Source organism: Cydia splendana, chromosome 3 (assembly GCF_910591565.1).
Source record: "Cydia splendana chromosome 3, ilCydSple1.2, whole genome shotgun sequence".
In the NCBI taxonomy this organism is placed as follows: domain Eukaryota; kingdom Metazoa; phylum Arthropoda; class Insecta; order Lepidoptera; family Tortricidae; genus Cydia; species Cydia splendana.
Genome location: NC_085962.1, coordinates 16,616,772 through 16,642,994, shown reverse-complemented (window position 1 = coordinate 16,642,994; position 26,223 = coordinate 16,616,772). Strand labels below are relative to the sequence as shown.

The window sequence follows — 26,223 nt, the reverse complement described above, 5'->3', positions numbered from 1 at the left end:
ATATAATATTAATTTGCCTTTATGTAGTCTAGATTAGCAAGCGAATAAACTTATGCTTATTTAAACCATTTATTGTTACTTCTTAGGGCCACTTGCACCAATCCCAATAACCCGGAGTTAAGCGGTTAAACCGTTAACCCAGTGTCAAATTGTACTGGTAACCATGGTAACTCCAGGTTTAACCGGTTAACCCCGGGTTAGTGGAATGGTGCAAGTGGCGCTTAAGGATTTAGTTAGGGAAAACATAAATTGTCTTTTGAACAACATTTTGCGAAATGGAACTTTTTAGAACACCGCCGACTTTACCCTTTTACAAATTAATAGAAATATGTACATACTTTCGCTTCCATTTGCTTAGCCCATTGCACCTGCTGTACAATAGGGGACATTTCCGGCGGCTGGTACATTTTCACGTCCACCTCGTCCGAGTCCATCTGGGCTTGTATGGACTTGAGCATGGAGATCAGAGACGAAATGAAGATTTCTAGTTCACTGTTCAACGCGATCTTTACCAACGGTCTGTCTATCAGCGATTTGTAGCGTATGAACTCGTATAACATCTGAAAGAAAATTACTGTAGGTATTTCGGCGTATTTTATTGAACGACACCAACTATAAACCCCCTTATTCATAAAACTTAACCTCTTACAAAGTTAATAATGCAATTTCTCCACCTTACCTGTTTAGTAGACGTGTTATGCAGCCTTGGCCTTAGTTTTTCAGAGATATTTGCTTCAGCTGGTCGAAGGTTAATAGAAAACCGTGAGACTGCAGCATCCCAAGCATGAGTTGGTCCATTACATATCCATACATTTATGCCTAAAAGGAGAAAAATTATAAACAAAAAAAAAAAACAATAGGTTTTTCAAATGAAGAGTCAATAGGAGGAATAAAGCTCTACCTTGAAAGGGTTCAAACAATCTGTCAGTTTTTAAATCTGCACGTTCCTCGTCTGTAAGTAGCTTGATTAATTGGCTGTACGTAGACCTTATCTCATGAATCTGGAAGTGACAACACGAATTACGGTATCGTACGTATGTTTGGATCCTTATTACACTAGCCATAGCGTCGAAACTTGAGCTGATTTAAATGTTTTTTGCACATACTTGAAACAGTTGAAACATTAACTTTTGTGACTTATGACTGATAAAGTACACAGTTTTAGCGCAGTGAACCCGAGTTTGCAGATAGGGCGAGGCACACATCATGTGTAATGCAGCACAGCTCTGGCTCCCTTGGCATTGGCAGTACACCGCTTGCGTTACGGAGGTAGTCTAAACGAATATGGCACGCCATGATAGCGATGTATGCACTTACCTACTACAGTTACTACACAGAGAGCACGGAACAGCCTGACCTTAAACGAACCACAATATCTGTCACAGAATGATGTGTGCAATATAATACTAGTGAAGTAGCTCTGTGAGCTGTAAACCTCGTGAACTCCCATGGATCCGGCATTTTCTTTTCCAAAACCTGGATAGACAAACTAATTCTACATCATTATCAAACCTGATCACCAAGTAATGCCACCTGTACTGCCTTTTTGCCCAAGCTGAAGCTGAAACCGAAACATTCGCTATCCCTTAGTCAAAACTAGAAACCTGTTTTAGCCGATCCTGAAAGTTCAAACAGAACGTGGGCACATAAGGTTTGCCAGTCCAGGCGTGAAGCGCGTAGTTCGGCCAGTAGGTCTCCGTGAGCGACTTGCACGCGCCGGTCCACGTCTCCGCCACGAGCAGACTCTCTGAGATTAGTGTCAGGATCTCGTTGTCTCTAGGCTCTCCGTTTACGGTCCAAAGCTGTATGTTCGCGAATGCTTTTTCAATTATTTTACAAATCATGTGCCCTGAAATTAAAAATTATTATTAAATTTATTACTCGTATACTTATAATATTATGATATTCTGACCAAAAAGACAAGAACACCTGTGGATTATATGCCGTCACTGCCGTCAGACACCGATTATCATTGATTGATTGCAACACTAACGTGGAGATGGAGAGGAATAGAGGATTCAGAAGCCACACACACCAATCGCAGAAGAGAAAGATAGGAGCTCAAACCTCCGGCCAAGATCATGTCGGGCCATGCTCAGTATAGGGTTCCGCAGTTGCCCTTCTCTCCAGCGATCGTAAAGGCGTTCGCGACAAGTATCTCTAACCACTTTTAAATACAACAAAATGGTGTTTTGTTTTTTCATCACGTGGCTCCCAGTCATCTGGGTAATTGATTAACGGTACGCGGGATAAAAAGCACAACATACCTATAACATCAAAAATATGCGTCATCCTGTCTTGAGGGTAGGGCTTGACAGTGATTCTCCAAACATCATCCAACGCTCCTCCCACATTCTCCACAGCTTCCCTGATCTCCAACATAGGAAGTGATGGCATTGATCTGTCAATAGTATGACACAAACTTGTATTAACTTATTTAAGTGTTAATTTAGTAAAACGCCTGAAATATATTTAAAAATATGTCTTTGTCAGAGAAAAGGAGTATTAGTGTGGGGTGTGCTAAGTATGCAAAGCATCACGTTTCGAATTAAAATCTTGTTCCACCACTAAGGTTTCTACTTCCTGAAAAATAATATAACTAGCCTAAACTATGTCTGTATATTTAGGTATTTAAATAGAAGTAAACAAATCTACACCCAAATGTCTCCTTAAGCCAGTAGAGGGTAGATGAAAAAATTACACGACCAAATAATGTAGGTTAAAACCAGGTCGTTCAGTGACAGATCCAGGCGATTTTGTATTTGGTTGGTTAACCAATAAATGTTATAACTACCCGAAAATGTACAAATTATTTGTTTACTTTTATTTAAATTCCTAAAGATGCAGAGTATAATCTTTAAATAATGAGCAAAATATTACTGAATTTCTTCACTAATATCTTCAAACAATTCACAAAAGGATGTGGCTGATTCCTTCTCCTTTTTATGTGCGTCCTTATTCTGAGCAAGAGTCTTCCAGTAGTCAATTTCATCTTCCACTGATTGTATGACTGTAATTTAAAAACATTGTGAGATTTACATGATTATCCTCAATGATCATTATTGATCAAGTATGTTACTGATTAGAAGCGGCGGTGGCCGAGTGGATATGACGTCCGACTTTCAATTCGGAGGGCGCGGGTTCAAATCCTGGCTCGTACCAATGAGTTTTTCGGAACTTATGTACGAAATATCATTTGATGTTTACCACTAGCTTTTCGGTGAAGGAAAACATCGTGAGGAAACCTTCATAGATCTGCGAAGAAATTCAAAGGTGTATGTGAAGTCCCCAATCCGCATTGGGCTAGCGTGGGGACTATAGCCCAAGCCCTCTCGCGCATGAGAGGAGGCCTGTGCCCAGCAGTGGGACGTATATAGGCTGAATTATTATTATATTTTTATTATATGTTACTGATTGCATTCATCACTGAGTGTAATGGTATTTTTACCAATCTAACTGTACTGTTCAAATATTTGCTGCTGATGGTTCAGCATACCTCAAACATGAGCGTATTATTGCAACAAAAAGGGTATTTACTTAACTAACCAGTACAGGTATATAAAATGAGTAGGTACCATTGTCCACACAATTTGTAAACCTTATGATATAAACATGTTTAAGGTTAAGGATATGTTAAGGATAGGCAGTTAAGAATGTTGATGTAAGTACATACCAATAATGTCTTGATCCTTTTTCCCAAAACTAAGAACTTTTAAAACAGACTGAAGGTCTGTTAAGTTCTTATGTAGTTTACTTGAATACAAATCATTAGTCTGGAAACAAAAATAGATTCAATTAATTTTCTACTGAAGTCAGCTTCTTATACTTAATTTTATTATAGTTCGTTTATTTAGCATTAGAAAAAGACTACGCGATCTTGACGTGTCTTTTAATTGGAAAACGCTTTTTAAAAATCAGTAACTATTACTTATGAAATCAAAAGAATATAAATAATCGTATATGATTCATAATTGTTACATAATTTGCCGTGAATTATTTTTCAAAAGTGTTTTTCGAATGCTAAAAAAACGAGCTAGAGTCCCAATATCAATTTAATATTAATGCTTAATATTAAATACATCTTTGGTCATACGTTAGTCAACAATGGTGAGTAGACTTGCTTCAAAATCAGATACAAAGATGCCACAGCATTATTAGTTAAAGTTATAATATTTATAGTGTTTATTGCGTCTTCTTTAGTTAGCTCTTCTGGCGCTGTTTTATAAAATACCACTGACTTGGTTTTATCATCCTCTACCTGGAAAAGTCAATAATCAATATAGAGTAAAACCCACAAAGTCAAAAACGTATCTTAAGTGGGATAGTGCTTTAACTATAACAGCCTAGTCACTAGTGACCCTGTCTACAAAACTGGAGGTTATTTTATATTCCGTTATGCAATATAAAATGTGTGATTTGTTCACATGAAATTTATTAGAAAGTTTAATAAAATTGTGATTTGTTGTTCTGCCATGTATTTGTGCATAAATCCACCCTGAGACCTTAAGATAGTATAGATTTGAAAGACTGGGCCTTAGGATTTAGGATATACCAACAGAAAACTCCTTGGGGGTCATCCATCAATTACATCACATTTTTTTTTCGTTTAGGGGGGGGGGGGTAGGGGGTCAAGAAAATGTGACATATTGTGACAGGGGGGAGGGGGGAGTCACAAACTTTGTGACGTCACTTTAACTTATTTAAATTATTTATTCGCTGTACAGTTAAATAACAAGTTTTTGGAACATTAATCATTTTCATTTGTTTACTTTTCTTTCCTATCAGTTGTGGGTAATAAAATTACTTATATATCTTTTTTTCAAAAATATTTATATAAATTATTAATAATATGTACATAACCTACTTAACAAGATCGTCTGTCCATCTTGTGGGTGGACGTCCTACGCTGCGCTTGCTAGTCCGTGGTCTCCACTCGAGGTCGCCGGAAGACGCTGGATGCGGGTCGCTTCCAACCGGCACGTATGGAGGTCCAAGGGGGAGGCCTATGTTCAGCAGTGGACGTCTTATGGCTGAGATGATGATGATGATGATGAACCTACTTAATTCGATTTGCCGATTTCGTTGAAAATTTTGAAAAAATGAGACGTCTCACCAGACCAGGGGGGAGGGGTTTGCCAAATGTGACCAACTGTGACAATGAGGGGGGGAGGGGTCAAAAAACCTAGATATTGGTGTGATGTAATTAATGGATGACCCTTGCACCAGGGACCGTTACCGGTATTCTGACTACCGGTTTTAATTGGGGTATAACCGGTTATGATTGAATTTTGGTATTTATTTCGCTAAAGCTCTGAATAGAAGTATAACAATACCGGTATTCAAGAGTATTATCGGTTTAGCCAGTTGACAACGAATACCTCTATTTGATATTTTATTCCTAAAGCCATTACCGGTAATCCTGTCACTGTTAGTGTCAACATACTCGAGTGTTTGTTTCTGTAAAAATGTGTGGTGTTTAGCCGTATCGTTTAAATGTAAGAATATTTTGCACTTTGAAAGAATTTAAGTAATTTGATATAAAACGACAAAGAGGTTATTATTCGGTTGTAATTTTTCTATGGAGGTCGGTGCGTTTTTTAGTTATACAGCACGTTAATAGAATTAGACCAAGACAAGTCTGCAACGATATCGATCGCACACGAATGATCGCATATAAAACGACACCCATGACGACTTTTATGTCAAAGTGCACGGCAGACATGTTGGACTCCAAAACTGTCATCATTTTCGAAACCGGCACTCCCTGAAACCTATAAAACGACACCCATGACGACTTTTATGTCAAAGTGCACGGCAGACATGTTGGATTCCAAAACTGTCATCATTTTCAAAACCGGCACTCCCTGAAACCTATAAAACGACACCCATGACGACTTTTATGCCAAAGTGCACGGCAGACATGTTGGATTCCAAAACTGTCATCATTTTCGAAAGCGGCACTCCCTGAAACCTATAAAACGACACCCATGACGACTTTTATGTCAAAGTGCATGGCAGACATGTTGGATTCTAAAACTGTCATCATTTTCAAAACTGGCACTCCCTGAAACCTATAAAACGACACCCATGACGACTTTTATGCCAAAGTGCACGGCAGACATGTTGGATTCCAAAACTGTCATCATTTTCGAAATCTGCACTCCTTAAAACCTATAAATCGACATCCATGACAACTTTTAAGACAATGTGCACGGCGGACATCTTGGATTCCAAAATGGTCATCACAGTAGAATAGCGAATGTTCTTTAATATTCTTGATAAAGAATAATAACAAAAGACTTCGTACTCTAACTACTAGAAATAAAGTTGAATTTTACTAACGTACATATATTTATGTATTTATTCTATTTGAAATTGACAGAAGCCCTACCGTATTTAAGATTAATAAGGTGTACTGTCCTTAAAATTGGGTATGAAATTACAAGCAAATATCAGCCTAAACGAATTAAGTATTGGATGACATGCTAAAGACAGCCCAATAGGGGTATTGAATACTGGTATTTCATTATGTAAATAGTGTGCGCATAGGGATAAAGACAAAAGCGGAATGACAACAATACCTCAAATTCGAATAGAGGTATTACATTTTAACCACTATTCGTTTGACACTTTTTTAGAGGTATTTATTAAAACCGGTTGTACGGTCCCTGCCTTGCACCCATTTGAAAATCAACTGTATTTTCATGAAAGTTTCAATAAGAGTGCATCATTATATACATAGTTTCATACTATTCAGAAACAGACACCTGAGACACACTTTGTAAAAGTCCTATTACCTGTAATTGCTCTGTTTCTCTTTCTAAGAAATATGGTTGGTAGAAAGAGATGCAAACAGAGATTACAAGTTGTAGGATTTTTTTAATGTATGTATGTAAACACTTTATTGTACATAAGACAGGTTAAATTACAATGAAACAAAATATATATAATGTACAAAGGCGAACTTATCCCTATAAGGGATCTCTTCCAGTCAACCTTTGAGCAATTGAGAGTAAATTAAATAAAACATGTTAGACAAACGAACACTATGTAAAAAAAAGAAGAAGTGAAGAAGGGAAGTGTAATGTGACCTTGGGCTTATTTATAATATGAGTACTTACTTTTGTCTCAAGCAAAATTGAACCTCCTTTTGTTATGCTGCCTTGAAGTAATAATGTTTGTGGGTTATGTATGAAGTTATCCAGCTCCTCTTCAGAATGACTATCCAAATGTAATCCATGTCTATTATAACTTTGCTCTAAAATGTTTCAAATTATTTATTTAAGTTGGTTGTTAGTGGAGTATGGAATGTGTGTATCAATAACAGTTTCAGAACAAGCGGGTCAATAACTAAAAGAAACGCGTCAGGTATCCAAGGAAGTGAAGGTCATGTTAAACAAGTTAACACTTATTTGGATGAAAAATAAATGAGTGTTAATTTTACTTAGTAGCTGACTTTAATGATAGAATCTTTGCTGTATAAATAGGTATTGTTTAAACAACATACTAAATGATAAAACACGGATACAAAAGTTTTTAAAGAAATCCGTTACTTACCGATCGTAAGAGTTATAAATCGTTTTATCTCTGCCATCACTTCAGAAGTAGGTTTTTGGTCGCATATATAATTCAGATCATGCGACACCTTTGCAGTAAACGCATTTCTAATCAACTTTTACACGTTTTAGAAACTAAAAAATTCCGAATTCAGACGAAACCAAACACGGCAAACACCATTACCGATTTACCTCATTTACCGCATTACCGCGGACTTTGATGACATTTCGTTGCTATAGCAACCGACGGTTTAAGATAATGATAAAAACGCTGAAAATTTTAGGAATCCAAACTGGTTACTGTTGTCACATGGCTATGTCACTTGTCACTGTCAATGTCAACCTATAGCGTATAAACAGGGATGCCAACTTAGTGGTTTTACCACTAAATCTAGGGGGAAATAAACCAGCTAGGGGTTTTTTTAGGGGCTAAATATTTTTAGTGGTTTTTTTAGGGATTTTTCTATACCATGTTTGAGTGATATGGAAAAAGTGTTCACGATGTGAGAAGCTACATACTATACTGGGAATGAAACGTTATCGATACCATAGGGCATAGTGTATACCACTCTGTGTTGCTTGAACTCGCAAGTTCGACTGAGACGGAAATACACGGCTGAACGTTCGGATTTACACTACACAGTGATTTGTAACGTGGTTGTATGATCTTTCGTCGCTTTAAAGGCGGTTTAGACCATACTTTTGGTCGGGCCCCCTTGTCGGGTCGGGAAGTGTTAGCCACATACATACGGAATTTTTACCCGGTTTCCTTACGAAATGACCTGTGCGAATGTGGGACGTCGTTATACACATTCGTAGAGCTGTCTCGTTTGCACATGTCATTTCATATGGAAGACGAATGGGAACTCCGTTTGTATCATAATCTTTATTGTATAAGCAATAATTAAAAGCAAGCAAGTACGGCGGAGCAGGGAGAGGCAGGGTACTTCTATACGTGTGGTAGTCTATTACGGCTATAAGTATGATCTAGGTGTTGGGCTCCTCCAAAAACGTCGTGTAATTCATGTAATCTTGCGTGACATTTACTACAACAAATAAAATGTTATAGTTAATAGTAGATTGTTAACCAAGGGATGAAAGCACTCATTTCTGCCGAGGTAGTTTGGCCGAGGCAGAAATGATGCCTTTCACCCGAGTTAAACACTCTACTTTTCATTTCGAATACGAGGAAAATAAAATAAAATAAAATAAAAATAAATAAAATAACTTTATTTAGCTAAATGATAGCTCACAACTGCTTACAAGTAACGAATGATACAAGGTGAACTTAACATTGTAAATAACTTGTAGGTACACATAAGTTTTTAAGGTAAGTGCAATGAAACATTGAGTAAGCGTCATCTGATCCCCGTACTAGTAAAAACTGTATCACGGTGGAACAGGATTCCCCTTGTCGTTGTTTACATTAATTATCTAATTATTATATTATATTATAACATGACTTTTCATATAGTTAGATATGTGGTTAAGTTAAACACAATAGAAATAAAACTGTTGGAAGTAACAAACAGCTAATTCGTTCGCATCAGTCGAAACGAGGCAGAAGGGCGCATGTCACTAAGGACTAGCACTAACATACGACTCTCCGCCGCAACGCGGCTGTGCGAATAACCAGTAAACATGTAGTATATGCAAAGTTAGCCGATCAAACTTATTAAAGATAAATTATAGTATTAACTTAATAATTACGCTATTATTTACCATTGACTCTTCCGATTATTTAACTAAATGAGTATGTGTAGAGGTTTGATATGTATCAGTTTGTTTTATGTATTCATGTATGCGTATCCTGACATATGTGTTTGTGCGTGCGTGTGCGTGTGTGTGTGTGTGTGTGTGTGTGTGTGTGTGTGTGTGTGTGTGTGTGTGTGTGTGTGTGTGTGTGTGTGTGTGTGTGTGTGTGTGTGTGTGTATGAGTGTGTGTTTGTGTGCGTGTTTCGGGTGTGTGTGTGTATGTGTATGTGTGCCTGGCCATTTACTTAGTAATTAGTTCTTCCGTGTTTTCATAGTTCAGTGATTTCATGTATTTTTCCAACATCAATTTACAGGAATATCTAGTAAGTTGTCGTAAATTTATATTTTTGTTTACTTTGTTGTAAAGAGTTGGACCTAGAACAGTTATGAATCTCTTAGCGAACTTAGTTTTGCATTTAGGAACCACGTATACAATGTCATTTCTTCTTCGTGATGCTGAAAAGTCTGGTTGATTTTTGTGTTGCGTCAGAAGCAAGTGTTTAATAAACAATTGCCTTACTGTTAGAACACAGGAGTCATTGTAAACAGCTGTGGTTGGGTAAAGAAAGTTTTTAAATAACATGACTTTTAATACCGCCCTTTGTGATCTCTCTAGCTTAAGCATGGTCGTTTTTGCTGCACCTCCCCAAATATTGATGCAATAACATATGACGGACTGGCACAGTGCATAATAAATTGAGATTAAAAGTCTCTGGTCACACACGTGTCTTAATGTTTTGAAAACGTAGATCATTTTTCGAACTCTGTTAGTAAGACTGTTAATATGTTCTTGCCAGCGAAGGTTTTTATCTACTTGTAAGCCTAAAATAAAATGCATGTGTTTTTTTAAAAACATACATTTTTATAGTATTTTTTGAGGGTACTTTCAATTAATTATTTAGTCAAAAGTATCGTTATTTATGGAATGGGGAGTCAAATATCAGAATGGAAATTGTATAACAAATCCCAAATTATATACCCAAATTTCAATTGCTTATCGTAATAAAAATTATAAAATCTTACTTGGATTGGAACCTAAAATGCTCTAGTGCAGAAACGTATCATTTTCTGCACACCTTTTAGAACAATAAGGCCCCATTCGCACGGCAGGTTTTTCAACGCGCGTTAAAAAAGTGTTTGAATGACACAAATGGATAACCATATATCTATTCACACGACAGCGGTGGCGCTTTTTATCAAGCGTTGTTGGATTCTTGGTCGTTAAATCGAATTTAGATTGCAGACAGATTCAAGCGCTTTTTTACCGCGCGTTGAAAAAGCTCCCGTCCGAATGGGGGCTAATGATCCTCTTTCAGAGCATGAGAAATGAAAAAACTATTTAACGTTCATATGTATAGCCCCCTCCACACTCGTGCGCGAATCGCGGAGCGAAGCCGCGAACTCGAGTGTGGCGTCGATTTTCGCAGACAGCGAAATCGACTCCACACTCGCGTTCGCGGCTTCGCCCGCGATTCACGCGCATAGTCTGGAGGGGGCTTAAGATCATAAAAATGTCGAACCGGTTGAAAATCTTAATAATGTACAAAATTATGGAAAATGTATAAATAAAGAATTAATTAAACGTATAATTTCTTATATTTTTTATTTAGTGGATTTTCCAAAATAATAGTACAGTTTTAGGGGATTTTAAGTTGAGCTCTAGGGGTAAAAAAAAATTGGAGTTGGTAACCCTGCGTATAAAAATAATCTAGAAAAAAACAATAATATACCGAAAAAGTGCAGAATTTTATATTAAATTGTGTTACGAGAGATTATACAACGTAAAATATGAATCACCTTCGGGCGGTACGTACACAAAAGGCTAATCAGTGTTCTGTTGCATAATAAAAGTTAGATGGTCTGATGAAACTATGGCCAACCGTTTTATTGGTTGCATATGATTGTTGCGCTCATTATCCCAATTCTTAATATGTATCATAAGCTGAAATACTGTATATAAATTGTCGATTACAATCCATCATCTTATTCAAGCTCCTTGTTCTGAGAATGGACCCTGAAGGTTTTTAAAGGATACGGCATGTCATGTTCATTTCAAGAAGGGCATACTTACAACTTCTCTATTGTGTAAATGATTAGTAAAAGCTTGTTTATGCAACATTCAGTTTTCAAACCTAGAAAAAACAAACAATGTAAAGCTGTTGACTTTAGATTTGCTACAGTCAAGTGGAAAAAAAATAGTGAATAAGTATAGCTTACTCAAATATATGTCAAATAGTTCTTAATTCACCAACATAAGAGCTATTTTAAATATTTTTGAATAAGATATATTAACGAAAATATTTACACTTGACTGAATGAGCAGTTGATGTTTTTGCAAAGAAAAATCAACAACAAATTCATGGCTACAATGGCTGTGAAGTTGTCTTACACTGCTAAATAGCAGTAAACTTGTTACATTACAACCAGCTGTGCTACCTCTGCTAAAGATAACCTTTATTAGACCTTTCTTTATGACCTTTTGAACAGAGTGTTTCAATGTTTATTTGACCTCAAACACTACCAGTACCACTGTTCTTAAATATTATATTATTAATTAGTACACAAACCAATTAAGTTGCCAACAAATACTAATCATTAATATCATTATACATACAAATTTTATACAGCCAAGTCCCAAAAAATATTGTACAATAAAGCAACAATTCAAATATTCTAAATAACATCAACTATTGAAACAACTGCATACCTCATACTTAAAATTACTTAATGGAATATTAAACATAATTATCAATGTGAGGGAAAGCATTCTTATTAGACTTCTACACTTTACTATTGAAAAAGTTTGATTTTAACTTTATTTGGTAAATGTAAAAAAGTTCTACAATTAGTTTTTATTTTTAGACTGTGAATGCTGTCAGGAGGATGCCATGTCTCGCGATGTCTAGTGATGCAGGGAAGACCATGGACACAACTTATATGGAAATCCCGGTTTATGATGTAAACAGACCACAGACTCTTGAAAAGCGTAAGGCAAGGTAAGTGTTATATTTATCACACTTGCTTGTGAAGATGAAATAAATTAAACATTTTGACTAAGTATGGTTGTCAATACTAAAAGAAGAACCTTGTGATTGCCAGTTCTTAGTTACTTTAAAAAGTATGCATTTAAGACTGATTAATCTGCGCATAATATTCTGCTGTTTCTTTCAATAAAACCAACTACAAGCACATTAGAAAAGGCGTATTTTACGCTGTTAAACCTTGGGTACACACATCTAGAATCTTGTTATCACTGTTATCAGTTAGGTAAATTTAATTAGAACCCCTGCAAATTAAAATCGCCACATGTAAAGACCTTCACATGTCTTGATGAGTAATGTTTAATATCACTTGTTTATTACATCTTATTTGAAGTTTTGTAATATTCTATGACTGAATAATTGAATATTTATAATAATATAATAAATTGCTCCCATATACTGTGAACAGGCCTCTGGCTATATATTTTTTAACATTACCATGTTGATTTAACTACAAGATGTAGATGTAGTGTAGGGACGCCCGGCCGGAAGCAGGCGGGCTGTCGATCGCTTGTCGCGTTCATTCAGCCCGGTTCCCTGGAGTTGGAGCTGCAGGTTACTGTCCCGGCAGCATTCCCACACTATTCTCCTCAAATCTTCTTGTTTTCCTGCAGAACAGAAGGACATCTTTGAGTTCGACGTCCTTTAGTTCGTTTTCTTCTAGTGTGTCTCTACCGAATGTATTATATCGCGGTGCCGCGTACATAGTACATTCTGCTAGTAAGTGTAAGCTGGTCTCCTCCTTTCCACAATGTGGACAGGAGGCGTCTCTACTGATTTCCATTATCTTAAGGTGTCTGTTGAGAGTATTGTGACCTGTAATGATACCTGTCAGTAGTCTCAGACTGCTCTTACCTAGTTTCAAAAGATACCTGGTTCTCCTGTGGTCTATACCTTTGATCATCATCTTCGACTGTCTGCATCCAGTCTCTTCTTCCCATTCTCTCTGTGCTTTCATCTCTTTTACCTTCTCTATGACTCCCTTCGTGACATCAGCTGACATAGGCAGAGCCGGTTCCGGACCTATGTATTCCGTCTCCGCCCCTATCCTCGCCAGCTCGTCTGCTTTCTCGTTTCCCGTTACTCCCTGGTGTCCTGGTACCCATGCCACCGTGACACTTCTTTGCTTGCCTATCACGTTGAGCTCCTCTCGGCATTCTCTCACGAGCGAGGAGGTAACTGATATTTTCTTTAGTGCCTTTAGTGCTGCTTGGCTGTCTGTATATATTACAACAGCTCCCTCTTGTTTTGCGCTCTTTTTGATTATGCTTGCGCAGCGTGTTATAGCACATACCTCGGCTTGGAACACGCTAGCATATCTGCCCAGTGGTACTGATACTTTCTCTCCCAGTTTGGGGATCACTATGCCCGCTCCTGCTAATTTCGTCGAGCTTCTTCTTGAGCCATCCGTAAAGCAGATGGTCGTCGGGTGTCCGACTTCCACCTTCCAGTTGTCTCTTTCTCCTATGTGTATTCTATATTTCTTGTCAAAAATCTCCTGCCTCTTTATAAGGTCATTATTAGCCATCAACATTTCAAGTTTTGATTGTGCCTCTCTTTGTATCAGCGCGTGTCTCTTGTCCACGCAGCTTCCTCTCCATTCCTTGCATGCTTTCATTCTATACCACTGTTCTGTGGCTCTTTTCTCCACCTCAATCCAGAGTGGCTTCAAGCCTAGCATTACCTCCATTGCGTGTGTCGGGGTCGTTCTCGTAGCCCCCGTCATCATGAGGCACGCTAATCTCTGGACTTTGGTTAGTTCTCTTTGGTTTTCTTTAATATGTGCTCTATGCCACCATGTCACTGCTCCATATAGCACCCTGGGTAGTATTATCGCCTTGTAGATCCAGTGGATCATTCCTGGCTTCAGTCCCCAGTTCTTTCCTACTGCCCTTTTGCATTGGAACAGTGTTCTTATAGCTTTAGCCGTCTGCTCCTTGATGTGAGTTTTGTACCTGAGTTTACTGTCTAAAGTAACAAACAAACAAACAAACAAAATTTACTTTATTCATGTAGGCCTAGCAACAAGCTCTTATGAATCGTAATTAATCTTAATCTAATTATCAGAGCAATTTATTGATGTTAATATTATTCCATAATAAAATTGGATTATTATACATATCAAATTTAACACTAAAAATTTCACAAAAGGATCGTCAAACATTAAAAAGATTGTATAAAAAAATACTAGTCTAGAATTTCTAGAATAAAATCTAAATGTCAAAAAAAAAAGCATAAGTGACAAAAGAAGTAGATAGTATTACATCGGAATATCCATTTCCTCATCAATAATCAAATATACCTAATAAATAAATCATCATTTCGAATAACAATTAAACCCACGTTGTAATATCATTCATGTAGTCTTGTGTGGTATAATAAGCTTTAGAAATAAGTTTACGCTTTACATAATTCTTAAATTTATTAATAGATAATTCAGTAATATGGTTTGGAAGTTTATTATAAAATCTTACACAATTACCCATGAATGATTTTTTAATTTTATGGAGCCGAGTGAAGGGCACTGCGAGCTTATGTTTATTTCTAGTATTAATATTATGAATTTCACAATTTTTCCTAAAATGTACAATATTTTTATGTACGTACAGAATATTCTCATAAATGTATTGACAGTGCACTGTCATTATGTCAATTTCCTTAAATTTATCTCTAAGTGAGTCTCTATGGTTCATTTTGTATATTGCTCGAATAGCCCTCTTCTGCAGAACAAAAATGGTATTTATCTCTGAAGCACCGCCCCACAGTAAAATACCATATGCCATAATGCTATGGAAGTAACTAAAATATACTAATCGAGCTGTTTTCACATCAGTTAACTGACGGATTTTGCTCACTGCAAAAGCTGCAGAGCTCAATCTATTCGAAAGAGTAGCAATATGGGGACCCCACTGGAGTTTAGAATCTAAAGTTATACCAAGAAAAACTGTACTATCAACTAATTCCAATTCCTCATCCTTCACAATGACACTTGTTTGCACATGCCTTACGTTACTACTAGTGACAAACTTAATACATTTAGTCTTTTTCTCATTTAACAGTAAATTATTAACATTGAACCAATTTACTACTTTTGAAATAGCATTGTTTACATCATTGTAAGCTTGTTGCTGTCGTTTGACTTTGAAAATAAGTGAGGTGTCGTCTGCAAACAATACTATATCATGGTGGGTCTTAATAAGGAATGGCAAGTCATTTATGTAGATAAGGAACAGGAAAGGCCCCAATATTGACCCCTGTGGAACACCCATAGAGACCAATGACCCAGGTGATCGCTGTCCATTCACATCGACCCTTTGTATTCTACCATTTAAGTAGGACTTAAGTAAATTCAGTGCCGATCCTCTAACTCCGTAATAATGAAGTTTCCTGATTAATGTTTCATGACAAACACAGTCGAAGGCCTTAGATAAATCACAGAAGACACCTAAAGCATCTCGTGACTCCTCCCAGGCATCGAAAATATGCTTAATTAGCTCAACACCAGCATCGGTTGTTGAGCGACCCCGTGTAAAACCAAACTGCTTATTATGCATCAAATTATTAACGTTAAAATGTCGTACTAATTGAGAAAGAACTAATTTTTCAAAAATCTTGCTAAATGTTGGTAGCACAGATATCGGTCTAAAGTTAGTGGGGTCAGAGCTGCTACCAGATTTAAATAAAGGAATTACTTTACTATGTTTCATTAGATCAGGAAACTCGCCGCAATCAACACTGTTGTTAAATATAACTACCAAGTCAGGCGCTACAATTTCTACTAAGGATTTGACAGCATGGACAGAGACTCCCCAGAGGTCATTAGTTTTTTTGACATTAATTGATTTAAACGCCTTTATTACATCTGAGGTACAAACATGTTCAAAATGAAGGTCTCCACAACACTCTGGAGCGTTATGTTTTAATAATGTAACAGCAGATGAGGGTGATGAATTTAAATCCTTAGTTGTGGATACTGGTACCTCGGTGAAAAATTTTTCAAATTCTGTAGCTACTTCTAAATTGGAATCTATAATTTTGTTATCAATGTTTAGTTTAAGTTCTTTAATTGTATGTTTCGAGCGACCAGTCTCCACATTTATAACTTTCCAGGTTGCTTTAACAATGTCGGAACTACTTTTTATTTTCTGACTTAGATAATTTCGCTTAGCTATATGACAATCTACTTTAAACTTCTTCGAATACTCCTTCACATGTTCTTTAAATTCATCACTCTGATTAAACCGCCGTTCCTCATATAAGGCATACAGTTCACGTCTTCTTTGATGTAAGTCCGCAGTAGCCCACTCACTAAAAACTGATGCACCACTAACTACGACCGATTTTGAGGTGAATATCGCATTATAATGATCCATAAAAGTGTGAAAGAATGAATTATACATACTATTAGGACTCATATCGGAAGACAAAAAGGGTAGCGCCTGAACTAAACTTAGCTTCATTCTTTCCACGCGGTCCGAGGTTACTGGTACAAAAGTTATTTGTTTTCTCATGGTATTTTTCCTTAATGCCTCAAATACCATTAATTGACCTAAGTGGTCTGATTCTAAATTGCTGATAACTTTTTTAGCAATAGGAAAAATATCTGTGAAAATATTATCTATACAGGTTGCACTAGTAGCAGTCACTCTAGTGGGCTCCATAAACATGTGGTTGAGATTACAAGATTTAAAAAGATTCAATAATCTACAAGACGTTGTTGAATTTTCCATAATATTTACATTAAAGTCGCCGCATATAAGCAATTTCTTACTAGAAGATGATATTTTAAGTAGGGCAGATTCCATTATGTTTTCAAATAATTCAAAATTACTTAATGGCGGCCTATACACACAGACAACAATAAATTGCTCTAATTCTACTGCACTTAGTTCTATAGTCCGTTCAACAGACATGGATACAATGTCCTTACGTTCCTTAAATTTTAACTGACTATTTAATATAATTAATGACCCACCATGTATGGAACTAAGTCTGGTGAACGAACTTCCTGCCTGGTGATTATTAAATTGGGGCATTAATTCATTATTATTTAACCAATGTTCAGTAAGACATAAAATATCAATATTAAAATCATTCAAAAAAAGTTCTATCTGTAAATTTTTCCCTCTAATACATTGAATATTTTGATGCACCAGGTGGATATACTTTCCATGTTTGCAGTATTTTTCATTATATTTATTTAAAACTAAATTGCCAGAGACAGAATCTTTTGTCTTAACAGCTAGTTTAAATCTATTAAATCATTGGTTATGACTGGAACCAATTCCATGTTCATACTGGGCTGCTCAATAGGAGCAGAATTGTCTGCCAAATTCTTGGCAGAAATGTCAAGTAAATATGATAGCGATAAAGCTATTTGTCTTTTGTAATAATTTGAAAGGCAACACTTGCCTTTAGTCAAAAACACCATAGGCATATGGTATTTACTAACAAAATTGTTAGTGTCAATTATGCTAAACTTACTACTATATGTACAAAGATTATATAGAGATATATTTAACTTATGTCTAGTGGTATTTTCTGCCTCTGACATTTGCTCACAATAGGGGAATGTGAAAAAAATAATTTCATGCACTGCAAGCGAATTTAACTGTTCAAAGTATTTAATTAAATTATTTTTGTTCACATTACCCCTATTCCCCATAAGAATAAGCAGTGTTGTCTTAGAATTAATATTACTGTCATTTAAAATTTGTTTTAAGATATTTTCAAAGCTACTGTGAGGCAGACAATTGCTGATTGTACTAAGTCCCTTTAGGTAAAAGCTTAAAAATGAGCTCATATTGCTTCCAATTTCATCAGAATACATAATAACATTAGGTTTAGGTGTGCTTTGTTGTGTAGTGTGGAAGGAGCTATTATCATTTACATGCTGTTGTGGTAAACCGTCACACAGGCTTAGGTCGAGTAAACTGGTCGACGAATGTTCAGTCACTTGCTTACATGACTGGGCATTGGTCAGTGACTCAAACCGTTCTGAATTAAGCTTAATCTGGGATATTAAATCATCCATGGCCAAAGAATATTCATTAATCACCTTTTTAGAACTCTCATTTAATTTTTCTAAGGATTCTATGGAATCCTCCAAACTCTGAATTTTTAATTTTAAAGTCTGTGTGTCGGTTTCATATTGCAATTGACTATTTTCTAACTGGGCAGAATATAAATCTAACTTATCCACTAAATTAACATTAATTTTACAAAATCTCAATTTTTTAAAAAACAATTTATTTATTTTTGACAAGTTTTGGTTTTTTTTTATGAGTCTATTTAATTTAATATATTTCTTTAGTTTGTTCCCGCTGCAATTTACTAACCTTGGTGTGGTAGTATCATAGGCTAAATCTGTAGTGGCCACAAGGTTTTCAATTGGTGCGGTAACCAACTGAGAGTCGGGCCGGACCAGTTCTTCGAACAAGCTCTGAGAGTGTGCCGCTGCTGCATTGTGTTGGGCCTCCTGTAGCTCATAGATTTGTTCGTGGGCGTCGTGCAGTGCTCTCTCCAATGAGTTGATGTCCTTCAGGGCCTGCTCATACGCAGCACTACACTCAGTGAACCTGTCAACCGTCTCCTGAAGCCGGGCCCGCTCTGAATTTACATTATTGTAGTCAGCTTCTAATGAGCAAAGTTCCTTTTTAAGCTTATCATTGCTACTAAGTACTAATAATAGTTCCTTCTCACTGTCTTCCCTTTCACTGAGCAATTGAGCACAAGATTCCTTGGATATTTTCAACTCCAGCAAGGTAAGTTGGAGTTTATCAGTCTCCTGCTGGCGAGCCGCTGCGGCTGCTCTGCGGGTAAGCATTGTAGACAGTTTTGCAATTGAATTAAACCCAAAAATAAACAAGGAATCGCTCACTCAAGCTAAGTGATATTTAGGTACGTACTTACGTGAAATAGTGACGATTGACTGTATCTACACTGCGTTCTAACCCTGTACAATGATCAACGCTTTATTATAAACACATTTAGTGAATATTAGTGATAAAAAAAAACCAGAAAGGATTCCAAGGCGAACGCAGGTTTCAAACTTATAACCTGTAACGGCTACAAATCTGAGATATTACAAGACACTAGTAAACGTCACTAAAGCACTTCACTTATTATGTATACATAAAACTTAATGTTAAAACTATTTGATTCACACTTTTAATGCTTAATATAACATGAAATATCATTAAAATTAAAATAATTACAAGGGACCTAGCAAAATCAGCTGCTTATCGTTTGACAGCCGGGGTTGCCATCCCATAACGCCCAGATATTTCAATTCCTCCACCATGTCTAGTTCTATTCCTTGTATCTTTATGGGTTTCATCTCCTTTATTCTTCTATTAGTGAATAGCACTAGTTTCGTTTTCGATGGATTGAGATCCAACCCTCTCTCTCTGCACCACCTCAGTACCTGTCTGAGACCTCTTATCATTATATCTCTTATCACGGTGAGAACCATTCCTCTCACTAGCAGCACCCCATTATCAGAGTAAGCCTGCATGTACATGCCTCCTCTGTTGAGCTCTTTTACCATTGAGTCCAGAAGTAGGCACCACATCAGAGGGGACAGGCATCCCCCTTGTGGGAACCCTCTTCTTGGACTAATCGTCTTTGTTACTCCTCCCAGCTCCGCCGTAATGGATCTACCTTTTAGCATTCTCCCTATCCATTGCGCTATTGTCGGTCGGATGCCCTCTCTCTTCAGACTTTCTTCTACGGCCTCGAAGGTTGCTTTGTCAAAAGCCCCCTCAACGTCAAAGAAGCAGCCTAGTGCGTACTGTTTCGTTTCTAGTGCCCTTTCCATCCTTAAAGTTAGGTTGTGTAGGGCTGTCTCCGTTGACTTTCCTGCCATGTAAGCATGTTGATTCCCATGTAGCGGGTCTCCACTGCTTTCCACATTTTCTCTTATATGTTTGTCTATCACTTTCTCTAAAGTCTTTAGTACGAACGACGACAGACTTATGCTTCTGAATGACTTCGCTTCTTGGTATGATTTCTTACCCGGTTTCGGTAGGAAGACCGCCCTCACCTCTCTCCACACCCTTGGAATGTATTTTAGTGCAATACTTGCCCTGTATAATTCCACTAAGTCCTCTTTTATGTATCTATATCCTTTCTGCAGTAGTGCCGGCAGGACTCCGTCAGGGCCCGCAGCCTTGAAGGGCGCAAAGGAGCAGATCGCCCATTCTACCCTCTCCTCCTCCACCACCTCCAATGCCGCTGCCCAGTCTGACTCCTCCTGACCTACCTGCTCCTCCATTTCTGTCATCTCTTTGCAGTCCGGAAAGTGTGATTTCAGCATGACGCTTAATATCTCCTCTGGTTCCGTAACTAAGTCTCCATTTACTCTCAGACTACCCAGTTGGCACGATCGATCCCCTGCCAGCAGTTTCACTACTCGTGCCCCCTCTGAATAGCTGTTTAAATCTCCCGTGAATCTCCTCCAGCCCTCTAGTCTAGCTTTCTCTCTTAGTTTGGTGTACTTATTCCTGACCTCTCTGTACGTGTCCCAGCTCTGAGAGTCGTCCCTCTTTGTCGCCACTCTCATTGCCCTTCGCACTTTCTTCCTTACCTTTTGTAGTTCTCTGTTCCACCATGGCTGCCCTTTGCCTGTTTGTATCAGCTTCTCCGGGCAGGCCTTGTGGTATGCTCCTAATATGATCTCTTTCAGTCTGCGAGCCCCATTTTCTAGGTCATTCACATTCTCATACCTGACTCCCGAGACAGCCAATTCCCTTAGCTCCTCTTCGTACTTCGTCCAGTCGGTTTTACGTGGATTTCTTACCTTCATCTTCTCTACGCGACTATCGATGCTGTAGAGTAATCTGCGGTGGTCAGACATGCTGTCCTCCACATCCACCCTCCAGCCCTTTACCTTGTCGCTCACCTCTTTCGTTGCCATGGTAATGTCAAGCACTTCTTTCCTGGCTCTCGTTACAAACGTTGGTGTATTACCTATGTTCATAATTTCTAAGTCATTGCTAATTATGAATTCTATCAATGATTCGCCCCTTTCGTTGGTGTCGGTGCTACCCCACACCTCGTTGTGTGCGTTAGCATCGCAACCAACAATCAGTGGAATCCCCTTACCTCTGTACCACAGTACCGTTTCTTCTAGTTCCTTCGTGGGTGCCACTCCATCGCCCGGCAAATAGCAGGACGCTAGCGCCACCTTGTATCTCTTGCCATCTTCTTTCATGAAGTAGGTCTCCACCACAACAAGGTCTCTGTAACATAAGGTCATGACACAACCCATGTTTCTTATTTTGTTGCTCACATAAATGCATGCTCTAGGAGGCAGCTCACCATTCCCTTCGTAGTAGAGAGCTCCCCCAAGATGTCCCAGGCCTGCCACCCGATTTTTCCATGCATAAGGTTCTTGTAGCAGTGCTATGTCAACTTCGGCCCTCCTAACATATTGTCCCAGCTCGGACATCGCATCCTTGCAATGTTGGAGGTTTACTTGGCATATGTTCGTGTGTGTGTTGGTGTGTGTGTGTTTGTGTTGTGTTCCCTGTGTGTCTCCCTTTCTTTTCATCTCTTGTGTGTAGTGTTGTTGTCCCCAAGCTGCTACTCGGAGAGTTCACTGCCGGCGACATCCATACTCCCCTCCTCCCGTATGGACATCGACGGGTTCAGCACTCTCCTGCTTCAGCTCGGGTGCTTCTGCTGGTCCTTCTTGTTTGGATTCTGAGGGTTGTGGATTTGGATTCGCCCTCAGAATCCGGACTCGTACGCTGGTGGCCGAGAAGTCCAGAATCTTGGTCTTCTCTTGCCCCCAGCTCTCCTCGACTCCGTCTGGAACCATAAAGGTCAGTCGGGTTCCTAGCTCTAGAGCCTCCCTACCTACTGCCTTCCAGTGCAGAATTTTGAGTTCCGGTCGATCGGGATTCTGAGCGTAAAGGAACTCCTTTACGTACTCAGTGTCCGTGTCGCCCGGAACCCAAACCTGCACCCTGGTCTGCTCCAGCTTACGCACGATGATTTTGTGGCCATCCAACTCTCCGAAGTCCTGACTTAGCAGCCATTCCCTCGACTCCGTCGTTTTTGGTGTCACAAGGAAGAATCCTTCTGACACCAACCCCGACGTAGCGAATCTTGGCGCTACTAAGCCAGGCTCCCCCCTGACTACCTTCAGGACGACCACCTCAATCAGCTGCGTAAGCCTCTTTCTGATGAGTCTCGCCAGAGCCTCATCCACCGAAACTCCGTCCTCTCGGCACACAGCCACAGCGAGACCCCGATTCGCCTTAGCGACGTTCCGTGGTCCCTCCGCGGCCGCCTTGCCTTGGTTCGGGCGCTTCGCTGGAGGACGCTCCGAGCGACCCTCATCAGTACTCTGTCTTTTTATCTTTAAGCCGCGTCTGCTCGGGCCGGGCTTGGCCTCCCCTTTGGTAAATACCTCGGGAATGCCACTCCCTTCCCCAGCAGTCGCAGCCCTCCTCCTAAGCAGCTTGGCTTTCTTTTTCTGAGCCTTCGACTCATACTTGTGGAACTGCTCATGCTCCATCGGTGTGGCCTCCCTAATGGTTTCCCCCTTCGATGGTGATTTGAGCAGTGCATCCTCTTCGTTCAAAGTCAGGCCACCCAGTTGTAAGACATCTGGAGTGCCCTGCCTTGCTTCTCTCTGTGTTCCTCCACTCTCCTCGTCGGAGCTCAGAGTCCCACCTTCTTCAACGATCGGGGGTCTATCAGCTGGCTTCCCGCCCTCCCGCTCTTTCGAGACGGTCGGGGGTCCATCAGCTGGTTTCCCGCCCTCACGCACTTCTACCCTTACGGGTATCTTCTCCGCTTGCGCGGTGTTGGTTTTGGGTTTTTGTTTTTTTAATCTAGAATCCATACACTATTTAAATTTGTGGGAAGAACTAAAATTAGGGTGGTCGGCAGTGCTCCCTTGCCTATACCCAGCAACATTTACTCCTACGCAGTGACGCCACTCTCCTACGCATAGTCGTTAGCGACAGCGATTATGCTGAGTGAGCTCGCAAGCATGAAAGAGCAGCTCCTGTGTTGCTTCATTGTGATGGGAATGTGCACGTTGGTTTACCCCAAGGAAGTCGCTCATGACCTCCCGGGGCGAACACTTGTGCACATGTTTCCCACCACTCCAGCTTCCGGTTCAGAGCAGAGGCGGTTCACCCCAAGGGCATCTCTCCGCGACACCCCGGGGTTCCTCGACAACTGCCCCTCCCCTTCCACTAGACACATCACAGGCCCTGCTCCCCCTCCCCTCTTCCGCTTGCGAGCCCAATCAGCACCAACCCCCCGCTGCCCACAGCCGGCTGTGAGGGCCCTCGGCACGTCCTCCCACCTTGACCCTGGGGGTTTTGGGGCGTGTTGCCATGATGGGGTTTCCCCCAAGATAACAACACGACCAGTGCACTCCTCATTTACCCGGGCTTGTGACCGGCTCCTTTTGGACCACGTATGATCCGCAAGGAGGCTGAGTTGATTTAACTACAAGATACATTATTCAAAATAACTTCAAGTTTTTCAAGCCGGCCACTTAGTTATACTTATTAGTTATTAGGTTAAAAATATTTGTATACATGAAGCCCTTCTGTGAATACAGAGGTTCCTTCTTTTTGAAAGTTGGTTATAAATGTGTAGCCACCACAGTTTTATGCTGTTAAACCTTATTGACCTTAGGTACACACATCTAGAAACTAGTTATCACTGTGTAGGTAAGAGGTCAATTTAATTGGTATCCCTGCAAATTAAAATCGGACAACGATTGTAAATGAATAATGAAAAGAAAACGAGATATAGTTTCACGCTTCCCCAGCCACTGTCTCGACGTTACTCTCCGCGACCAGTAGTTAGGTAGCCGATCATAGTCTATTAAAACATGGTCTTCTCTTCCCAGAGTGACACAAGCCTACGTCACAATAATATTGCCACTTTATATAGCGCTATCGCATATTATCATATAGAGCTGTCGCATGATGACGTAGGCTTGTGTCAGTCGTGACCACGTGACCACGAAAAGACGGGAAAAGAGTACCAGGCGGAGTATATTATTATATCATGGTACCCGATCGAGCAGAATGCTGGTGCTGGTACGCATTCTTAAGCCATCCTAAGGGCTCATGATTACGCACTCCTCCCGAAATAACACACAACGAAATACAAAAAAAGAGCTCTTGCACGCCTGAACGGGACCGAATCCCTATTTCATATTTATTATCTATTACATATACCAGTGGTTCCCAAAGTTGATTGGGCTCCGACCCACCTAACAAAAACTGTCAATAACGGGACCAACCTCTTGGCCGTCGGGCATAAAATATTATTGGTAACGCTCAGATTCCCTAGTATTTTCAGGGCTCACTCAATAGTCACTCGCGACCCACCAATGAGTCGGGCCCATAGTTTGGGAAATGCTGACATATACAATACATTCAACCGGTTGCGAAAATAAATATACTCCCAAAAGATTACCATCTCGGCTCATGTGGAACTCTTTACCTAATGCAAAATTAGTGATAATCTGATATGTAATCAGTGGTCTTATTTTGATTGATGATTATCAATATTACAAATGACAAATTGTTTTATTAAACTCACATTAGCATAAGAAACGTACGTAGGTACGTAAAGAGGTTAAAATAACACTCGCGTCTTCTTAGAATGATGTGGAACCTTCCATCGTTAAGTACCGAAGCATGCACATCTACCTATGTAATAAAATAAATGAATTAGGAAATCTTATATTAATACGACAATATTTCGACAATATATGCACTATAATCCACGAGCCACTGCGGTGCACGCAGCGTGGGTAGACTACGCACGTACGGTACACTTAATTATTAGTAGTTTTTATTTTTAAAAGTTTTCAATATCAACCGGCTATATTGACCGTGCGTGTTGGAGGGTCTACCATCTCGTGACCTTAATCTAAAACAAAAACAATTAACGCTTCTAACTATGCAGGTGCTGCCCCCTACACTTCACGCTGGCTCTCTTTTGCATAGAGTCTGTGCGGAAAGAGGAAAGTCGTGGAATGTAATATGGGACCCAATACATTCAACGACTCTTCTCTTTCCATCTAGTGACCTAAATCTAAAACTAAATCTAAATCTAAACTTGGCATAATGCTTCTCGCCAATGAATAGGGGGCCTTCTGTGATGCCGTCTATACTTGATGCACGCTCTCTATATGGTCGTTCATTTACACTAGCGCGTCCAACATCTCGTACTATTTAAATTACATACTGGTTTTTTTTTTTGCTTCTTTGAAATGAGGCGAAAAATGTAAACATCATTGACATCGACTGTACCTGATGATTATTACAGGCTCCACTACCAATCGCGTAAACGAGGGATGCTCGAGAACGACCTACTCCTCAGCACCTTCGCTAAGAAATACCTCGACGGGTTCAACGAGGAACAGACGCTCATGTACGACCGGCTCATCAACTCGCCCTCCAACGACTGGGACATCTTCTACTGGATTGTGCAGAAAAAACCTACCCCCCAGGAGTTCAACAATGAAATCATGGACCTTCTAAAGAAACACGCTAGAAATGAAGAGAAAGTCGCTCTTCGCCAACCAAATCTGCATTAGAAACGAATTAGAAATAATTTTGCAGAAATTATAGTCAAAACGCTTTTAGTACCTAGGTCCCTATTCGTTCGATACATGATATTTTTTAATTTTCAAAATAGTTACAAGACCTAGGCTCTGGGTTAGGAGTTCAAGTTGCAAATTAGTGTGTAATTTATTTCATAATTATAGTTATCTTTTAATAAATTTGAAATGTAGAAGATGATGTTTCCATTTTCAACGAAGATCTAATCGGTGAACGATAAGTTTGCTGATTTGCGCCCCAAGTTGACTGAGTAAAATCTGT

At 39.2% G+C, this 26,223-nt stretch overlaps 2 protein-coding genes and 1 long non-coding RNA gene across 3 annotated transcripts in view; 2 read left to right on the top strand and 1 right to left on the bottom strand.

The window, feature by feature from the left end:
- Positions 1-7,736, bottom strand: part of LOC134806906 (cytoplasmic dynein 2 heavy chain 1) — a 113,419-nt gene extending 105,683 nt beyond the window's left edge. Inside the window, exons 1-10 of the mRNA XM_063780329.1 lie at positions 7,558-7,736; positions 7,122-7,258; positions 4,094-4,258; positions 3,674-3,773; positions 2,881-3,010; positions 2,268-2,401; positions 1,605-1,849; positions 902-1,001; positions 680-819; positions 339-560 (exon numbers count right to left, since the gene is read on the bottom strand). Of these exons, the coding sequence (XP_063636399.1) occupies positions 339-560; positions 680-819; positions 902-1,001; positions 1,605-1,849; positions 2,268-2,401; positions 2,881-3,010; positions 3,674-3,773; positions 4,094-4,258; positions 7,122-7,258; positions 7,558-7,594 (1,410 nt within the window). The 5' untranslated portion in view covers positions 7,595-7,736. The remainder of the gene's footprint in view (positions 1-338; positions 561-679; positions 820-901; positions 1,002-1,604; positions 1,850-2,267; positions 2,402-2,880; positions 3,011-3,673; positions 3,774-4,093; positions 4,259-7,121; positions 7,259-7,557) is intronic.
- LOC134806288 (uncharacterized) lies at positions 3,089-3,403 on the top strand. The gene is made up of 2 exons (XR_010146500.1): positions 3,089-3,201; positions 3,344-3,403. It is a non-coding gene; the product is annotated as an uncharacterized LOC134806288 (long non-coding RNA).
- A 3,235-nt stretch (positions 7,737-10,971) lies between the features above and the next one.
- On the top strand, positions 10,972-26,137 carry LOC134806899 (succinate dehydrogenase assembly factor 2-A, mitochondrial-like). Its single transcript, XM_063780322.1, has 3 exons — positions 10,972-11,117; positions 12,174-12,307; positions 25,667-26,137. The coding sequence occupies exons 1-3, from the start codon at positions 11,100-11,102 to the stop codon at positions 25,935-25,937; spliced, it is 423 nt and encodes a 140-aa protein (XP_063636392.1). The 5' UTR covers positions 10,972-11,099; the 3' UTR covers positions 25,938-26,137.
- Positions 26,138-26,223: the final 86 nt, after the last annotated feature.